Source organism: Antrostomus carolinensis, unplaced genomic scaffold (genome assembly GCF_000700745.2).
Source record: "Antrostomus carolinensis isolate BGI_N321 unplaced genomic scaffold, ASM70074v2 scaffold3779, whole genome shotgun sequence".
Lineage (NCBI taxonomy): Eukaryota > Metazoa > Chordata > Aves > Caprimulgiformes > Caprimulgidae > Antrostomus > Antrostomus carolinensis.
In genome coordinates, this window is record NW_010336268.1 from 31105 (window position 1) to 39649 (window position 8545).

The 8545-nt window shown below is 34.2% G+C and overlaps 1 protein-coding gene across 1 annotated transcript in view; it reads left to right on the plus strand.

Moving 5' to 3' along the window:
- The window catches only part of LOC104530238 (potassium channel subfamily T member 2), a 102566-nt gene that overhangs the window by 5908 nt on the left and 88113 nt on the right, over window positions 1-8545 (plus strand). The window contains exons 2-5 of the mRNA XM_029086679.1: window positions 1599-1698; window positions 3513-3569; window positions 4444-4492; window positions 7020-7079. Of these exons, the coding sequence (XP_028942512.1) occupies window positions 1599-1698; window positions 3513-3569; window positions 4444-4492; window positions 7020-7079 (266 nt within the window). The remainder of the gene's footprint in view (window positions 1-1598; window positions 1699-3512; window positions 3570-4443; window positions 4493-7019; window positions 7080-8545) is intronic.

Here is an 8545-nt window from a genome sequence, read left to right on the forward strand (position 1 = left end):
ATTGCCAGTAACAGCTGTGAGACTTCTCACAGAATTTTAACCCATAGTTTACAGAAGATAAGATGCTGTAAAAGTCCATTCAGTTCTCATGGGATAACTGCAACTTCACAGTAAAAAGTAGCACGCACTGTTGTGTAATAAACCTTAATATTTCTTTCAGCACTTGCATGGTAGAATATTTAAAAATCTATTTTGTATCTTTCTGTGTTTGCTGTAGATTGCATTTTAATGAGAGGGGAACTAGTAGATACAAAAGGTGATTTCTCAGTTTTATCTGAAAGGTGTCCATTTTGATTTTTGGATTGAATAAAGTCAAAAGTATGTAATATTACCATAAGATAATTATGATTCTTTTCTTAAAAGGGAATGTATGCACACAGCTTTGAGTATGCATAATGAAGATGTAGTTCTTAAACCACAGAAGTAATTCTGTTGAATTCAGCAGGCTTGCTAGCGTATTTGCAACACAGCAATAAAAGTGACTATCTTTACTAGACTAGGTGGAAATGAAGTCACATCTGTGTAAGACTCAATCAGTGGTATTCTGCTTTGGACAGAAGGGTTCAGCCATGCAGAATTGGACTCTGAGTTCACAAGATTGAAAAAAAAAATGCTTAATGTGACCTCTCCACATCTAACTTTAGTCAACTGTCAGTTTTAACTTAGTGAATGAAAATTTAAAACTAAGAGTTTGATACAAATATTTACACTGGCAAAATTTTAATACTGTTGAATTTAATAATAAGACTGAGAATTTAAACTCTAATCCTCTAATGACTGCAGAATCTGATTAAAATAAAGTTAAGTTCCACTGTAATAGATAATGGCTCCAATTAGTACTGAAATAAATTGCCCATGTGATAGAAGCAAGTGTCCACGTGGATCCCTTTGAAGGAATTCTTTACAGCAGACCTATGTTTGTGGAAATACTGTAATGTTTTGTGATAGCATTTGTGATACGTCCTTTCAGATAGAACATTTCAATATTCACATGGTTCGTAGAACTTGTTGTTGATTCAGTTCAGTTGTGCATGGAGCATGACTTTCAGATGTCCTGATTCATGGACATACAATTATGCAACTTCAACATTAAATAACTAGAGTTTAATATTTTATAAGTTGGGACAGTATATTCTGTCTGAGAAGCTACTGATTAAAGACTTTCAGATAGTAATATTTAAATAATTGCTATTGTATATCCTCTGCCTATAGTTGAAAGTATGTCTTCTTCATGTCACTTTATCTTGCATCTCAAATACCATAGTCGGTTCTGGTTCCCCTTTCAAGAAAGCGGGCTTGTAAAACTACAAAAGACCCAAAGAATGACATCAGGAAAGACAAAATGGCATATAATAACTTACAAACAAATGACTGAGTAGTTTTTTACATTACAACAGACTGAGTCTTAACCCAGAGATTATATGTGTATCTGACAAGTTTATTCTTACATTGTTCTGTAAGGGACAAGTTACTGGCTATATCAGCCTTTGCTCTGTTGCAGCATGGTTATTCAAGTTCCTTTTATTTTCACTTTAAAAGTGGATGAAACTGCAAAGAACCTGAATTTATTTCTGCATTTTCTTTTCTTTTTAAAATAGGTCTGAGAATACGATTATTCAATTTTTCTCTCAAGCTCCTAAGTTGTTTATTATACATAATTCGTGTGCTCCTGGATGATCCTACACAAGGACTTGGATGGTAATGTTGGGGCTTTTTTGTTATTTCTGCTCTCAAGGCAATGTTCAACTTATAAGAAATAAATTAGTTTAATGAATAAATGTTTGATATTATGTCAACATGGAGAGCAAGCATGTAGGGAGGAAGCAAGCAGTAAAGATTTTGCAAAACCTTTAACAGTGATGGAGAAGAGAAAATCCATCCTTAGAAATTTAGGCATAGTAGCACAGTAACTGAGAGACTTGAAATTTTACAGCTAATAATACTTCCTAGCATGAAGAAGCTGCTGATATTGTTTTGAGAACTCTAATGAGCCCAAATGCATGTATTATACTACCAGGTTTTGTCTGGTTATGTAGAACAGATTATAACATCAGCACTTCTGCAGCAGGTTTACTTCAGTATTTTTGTATTCATATGCAAAGATTTTTCTGCATTTTGCAGACTGTAATTTCCCAGGCCTTTCCTGATGTTTGTTTAACAGTTCAGTCAGTTAACAAAAATAGTCTGACTGTTTAACAGAGAGTGTATTTGTCTTCTCGCTATATATTATTCCCTTATATTGTGTTTGAGAGACTAGTTAGAGACATCTAAGAGACTAGTTAGTTTGTTCTATCTCAGTATAACATTTGTCTGGCTGAGAAGTTTCAGATAAGTCACTGCTGTGTGCTCACTAAGACCCCAGTCTTAGGAGCTATGCCAAACAAACCAGTCCTGTCTCCAAATAGTACTCCATTAACATCAGTGGTTTTGCCCATAGTGATCTTGAGGGCTTGATACCTAAACTGCTGCCATAAAGCATTTTCACAAATGTGGTGCTAGGAAAAAAAAAAAAAGACTTTCTACAGCTGCTGTGTCACAGCCTGATGAAAGAAACTACTCGGTGTGCTGAGAGCATGGTCACAGAAAACGTCACTTAGTAGTTTTTAAAGTGGCAATTCTGGTAGGAATGCTTTTCATCACAGACTCCTGCAGATTTATTTCCTGTTTTTCAGAAATGCCTGCACAAGTTAGTATCTTTCATTTACTCCTTCATGCACAGCAGGTGTACAGGGAAGAGCTTAAGACATAAAGCACGCTTATTATTGGATACCATTTAGCACCTGTCCCACTCATAATTGGTAAAAATGCAGCTATTACTAATCTGTAGTCTGCAAATCCTTTTCTATTCTGCTGACTTTGCTTGTCAAGGTTAAACAAGGATATTTTCCATCATTTACACAAATATATATTCCCACATCCTTATATGACTGTTTGAAGGGATGATTTGTGCCAGCAATTCAAGACAAGATAACATTGCACATACATAGCAGCTATTTTTTTGCATAAATGTCACCAGTTGCTTACCTGAATTACTGCTGCATGAATCTCCAGCCCTCCTCACATCCTCACAAGAGGATATAAAGCGTAGTTTGATGCAGTCTTTCCTGTTGGGAGTATGGCAAGTATAAGTATATGTGCTCTTTCTATCCCAGCCTATCCCTGTGGTAGGATTTCTAATATCTCTTGATCTTCAATGGTTATTGTACTTAGTTCAGCTTTTGAAAGTATAATTTCAGTTGTTTTGTTTTTAAATTGGAACATGTTTGAAAATAAATATATACTGAAAGGCTTCATAGTCCGTTTATCTAGATACAGAACTACTTTCTAAAAGTTGTTTTACTTTTTAAAATGTCTATAGCCATTGCCTAGGGTTTCAAACTATTGCAGGTGTTTTATAGAACATTCAGTATTGTAATTAATGTCGCTTTCTTCCCATATGTTTTTATTATTGTGTTCCCATATACATTTGCTAATGAAAATGGACTTTGCATGGATGGGATGACAACTATCAGTAAGGAATTAAACCGGAGTTGTTCCAATCAAAACTACACACCTGGAACCATTGATTGGTGAGTTCCTAATTTAAAAAAGTCCACATAATGGTGGGAAGGGGAGGGAAACAGGAAGACAGATCCATTTCCACCTGGAATGGTGACATTTTAACATATAATAGTGATGTTTCCATAACTCTCAAGCAATCACTTCCATGTTACTGAATATTCAAAACTGCCTTTAGCATTTTAATTGTTTCTCTGATTGCATAAGTGAACTGCTGTATTGGATGCTCTTGTTAAGATCTGAATTCCATCAATGCTTATACCTTGCTGAAAAAAAAAAAAAAGATACCTTTATTTAAAATACAATTATGACTAGCAGTAAACGAGTAAGAGTAAACTATTGTGCCATTGAGTGTGCCAGATTTCAGCAGTACTGTATCAAGTGCCTATTATAACTGACTTTAGTAAATACTAAGACAACATGAGATTTTTCCAAGATACAACAGCCCCTATGAGTTAGATATCTTTTAGATTGTCACACAGATAGCAAAAAGTTCACACAAAAGAATTGTCAAGTTTCTTTTTCCTACTACAAGTAATTATTCCTCTGCATCTCTAGAATCAAAAGCTCAAATTAATTTATTCTTTCTGGAATCATAGGGAATGAACTAGCAGCCTCTGAAGCCAATAAAGATTTTAGTGTCACTGGGTGTTGGATTACTGCCCTGAGAACTCAATGATTGGTTCTAGATTAGAAATACAAACAATGTCAATACTCTGTAGATAACTACTGATTTAAAATTTTTATTACTGAGATTTTTTTTTTTTTAAATAAGGTTGCTCGAACTTCCTTTCACATGTACAATTTTTTTTCTCTTTGATTTTGTTCAAAACACTAACCAGATTTTGATTAATTTTATATTTATTTTCTTATTGTAATGATCAGGTCTCCTATTATTTGGGTGAATCGAAGCTTGCCTTTATGGGGATTACAGGTAATATGTAAATGGACAATTTAACTATTTCCATATAATAACTGTAGACAGTAGTATTGATTTCTAGTGTTTTAGTGGTGTTAAAGGATACTTGGAATAGTTGATATTAACAAAGAAATCTACTTGATGACCAAGTACAACAAAAGCATAAAGATAAGCTGATCTGAGCTAGCTGATTTGAATTTATATGGCTTTACAATATATTTATAAAGTATTAAATCTTATAACAAAATCTTTCAGAATTAGATAGCCTTTTCTCTTAGAATTATCAGGCTCTGTTGAGTGGAGTAGTCAGTCTTTGCTCTAACGATGAGTTTAAATTTCATAATTGCTAATGACTAGCTTTTGACATGCTTCATGGATTTTCTTGTTAAATACACCAGAAGGCTGAAGTTACTTTATAAGGTAGAAGCCTACGTGTTTAGAGGATTATGTCACAAAAGATGCATTACATCAGTGCTTTGTGGGTCTTGGAGATCTTTTGAAGTTTGTGTTCAATCCTCAGTGTCCTGGAGCCTGCTTATTTTAGGAGCAGTTTTTTTACTTGTGGACAGTGCTGTGGGAATTCTCCCTGTGAAATGTGTTTTTCTACTAAGAATTCCTTAAGCTTCCAGAAGGGTTATACCATTATACAGTTTATACTTCTATGTAATATACAATTTTACTAAGGGAAGAATCCTTTTACTAAGGGAAAATACCTTTCGATCGCTTGCTTAAAGTATGCACAGTTTGAATAAATTTTGACCTAGACATTCAGATTACCGTATTCAATTTAATTAAAAAACATGGAGAGAGATTTATTTGCTTATGGTTACAGTCTTATTCTAATAAGTTTATTTGATAAACATAAGAATTTATAAATATATGTATGTGCATGCATGTGTATATGAACATGTATTCACAGTAGAATATATACAATAGTTGCAAAAAAGGATTTATTTTTATTCAAGATACAATCTGAGTTTATATAAAACAGCAATACTTATTTGGAGAAATTGATCTATTTTGGTTGCATATTTTAATAATTTTCCAATTCATAGCATATTTTAATTCTAGATAATGATACTGTGAGTGCAAATAGTGCACTCTTCTGAGTTTTCAGTAGTAGTGAGTACTAGTTTAAAATTAGAAGTCCTGAGGTTTGTTTGACTTCAGGCTCCAGCTGAATTTGTATAGCTTCTTGATAAAATATTCCCATAATATACATTAAAATGCAAATATTTGCTATACAAATGATTTAACTAAGCTTTGTGGTTATTTAATATATATAAAGATTTAAGTAATTTTTTTACTATTTTGCTATTTGACTATTTAAATATTTTAAAATTACATAATACATACACTAACTACATATAACCTAAGTGAAGGCTGAGAAGTTGAGCTCAGGTTCCATTTAAATATTAAGATCACTAATGATTCCTCTGTATTGTTTTTTCCTGTTTTCAACTTTCTGAATTATGTACGTTTTTCTACGCATTCAAAACCTCTTTAGAGAAAAGTAAAGAGCTGACTAGCTTCCATTATTTACAGCTTCCTCCTTCTCTCCTTTGTGTTGTGAAAAGATCTCTGTACCTTTTAGGGACAGACAACTGAAACTTGAGAGACAGTCTGGTAGACTGTGTTTGGAACTCTGTAAAAACCATGGAAAGGCCATGTAGGCTCTCTGGAGTGTTATACTTGGAATAGAGCAATGAGACTCAAGTCACAGTCTGTGCTTTAGTGTGATAGTTTCACTGGGCTAGCCCTTGGCTAATAGCCAACAAAGCTGTTCACCCACTGCCCCACCACCTGCAGGAGATAGGGGAGAGGATTGGGGGGCAAGGATAAGGAGACTCGTAGGGTGAGATAAGAACAACTGAAAAAAAGAAAGAAAAGAAAACTTAAAAATAATACTAATATTAAAATAGTAGTGATAATAATAACAGTAACAAAATATACAAATGAGTGATACCCAGTACAACTGCTCACCACCCACTGACCAAGCCCAGCCCGTTCCCAGATAACGATCCTGGAGCAGTGACAATCCTGAACAGAAACCATAATCCAGGAAGAGTGAGAGCCCGAGCGAAAGCCAGAGAGAGCAAAAGAGGAAGAGACCCTCACTAATATACTGGGCATGACATGATATGATATGGAATATCCCATTGGCATATCTAAATGCCAGTTTACCTTATTAATTTAAATATTCCTCACTCCCTTAAATCTTGCACTTACAGACTAACAGAACACGAAGTCCTTCACTTCCAGCGACAAAAACGCAAACGCTGGTGTGTTATCAGTGTCTCTCTCATAACAAGTCCCAAGCTGAAAAGCAAAATGCAGCACTATTCTAGCTACTAGAAAGAAACCCAACTCTGTTTCAGCTAAAACTCAGGACATTTAGTCAGAAAAATAACAATATTTAGGCTTCATGCTTCATCAGAGGGTGCATGGAAAAGCTGTTTTTTGTCTTTTACTTTTCATTGTGATGCTTAATGTCATATATTTTTTAGAAGCCAGTATTAACACACATATTTTATCACTTAAGGTTTCTGTGGCTTTAATAAGTCTCTTTGAAACTCTGCTACTGAGTTATCTAAGCTATAAGGTAAGTACTTTTAGTTATTTTTAGGCATAATATAGTAAGTAAACCAGTCATTTGAGAGAATACTCCAAGGAATTTCCCTTTCTGATACTTGGTAGATGACATATGAGAAATTTTTCAACATGCAGAATAGCGAGGACATCATAGTATATCGTACTACTAGAATACAATGAATTTGCACTTTTAGTACTTTTATGTGGGGAGGAATGCAAAGAACATAGCACTGTATTAAGCTGCTGATCACTTGGATCCAAGAATGAATGGTTTACAATCTGCATTCTCACAGCTTAACCGATTACATGAGGGTTTGCCTTTGGCCAAAATTCTGAAAGATTCTCTACATTAGAAATTTTCATTGCCAAAAGTTGTCACAGACATCTGGCAATCCTCTGTATCGCTGGCACACATGCAGTCTTAGCTGCTTTTGTCAGTACCATACATTCTCATTGCAAAAGGCAGTTTTGCAGAAAACATGATGTGTTTATATGTGGAAGCCAGGATCTTACATCTGCATGCATCACTAAGTACCTGGAGCACATCTGAGCAGGCATTTTTCCTGCACACATAAATTTTGTTACATTTCTTTTCTATAATGCAGAAAAGAAAGCTCTAAACATTAAAAATGAGGAAATTAGTGAAAACACAGAATAGATCAATTAGGAAAATTTTCTTTTGGTTTTATTATTCCTGCAAAGAAAATCTCAGTTTATAGTCTCAAAATTTCACTTCTGTTTACAGGGCTGCTTATCACATTAAATATTTAAGATTATTCAAGTATGTCTAACTCCCACCAATTACAGTTACATGGAAGATAATAATCCCTGCCCCACAGGTACAATGACTTCCAGATGTGAAAAGTTAAACATAGAAAAAGAATTATGAAAGAATGATTACATGAAGGTTGTATTTAATTTTCAGTGGTTATATCACATGGTTATTTTAATGGGAAAGATTAATATGTTATTGCAACTGAAAATATATTGCTGTACTGCAAATTCTTGTAATATTGCCATGATATATGCTACATTGTTATTGCGTTACCTATGATGGAGTCTTGATATACAGAGTTAGTAAAGCTGTAAGTCGCTGAACTGTAATTATTATTTTTTTTTAAATGTATGGATTTTCATCCCAACATTTAATCATTCATAGTCACTGTTCAGGTGTGGAAAAGCAGTAATATTATCCTCATCCTGTAGCTAGCGTGATTAAAGGATCAGTACCACTTTAATAGAAATATGTGGGAAGACCTCTAATTTCATGTAAGCAAGATCAAGTTCCAGAACGCCCTGAAATGTACTGAAGTGTCTGTGGCAGAAGTACAGAACTTCTATGTTGTAACCCTACTTCAAATACTAAACACTAGATTGTCTTCATTACTTCTCTCTCCAAAACAGTTGGGAAAGAGAAAATATAAAGATAAAAGAAGGTAAATGCAAAGGAAGGAAGGGCTCACCATAGAATACTGC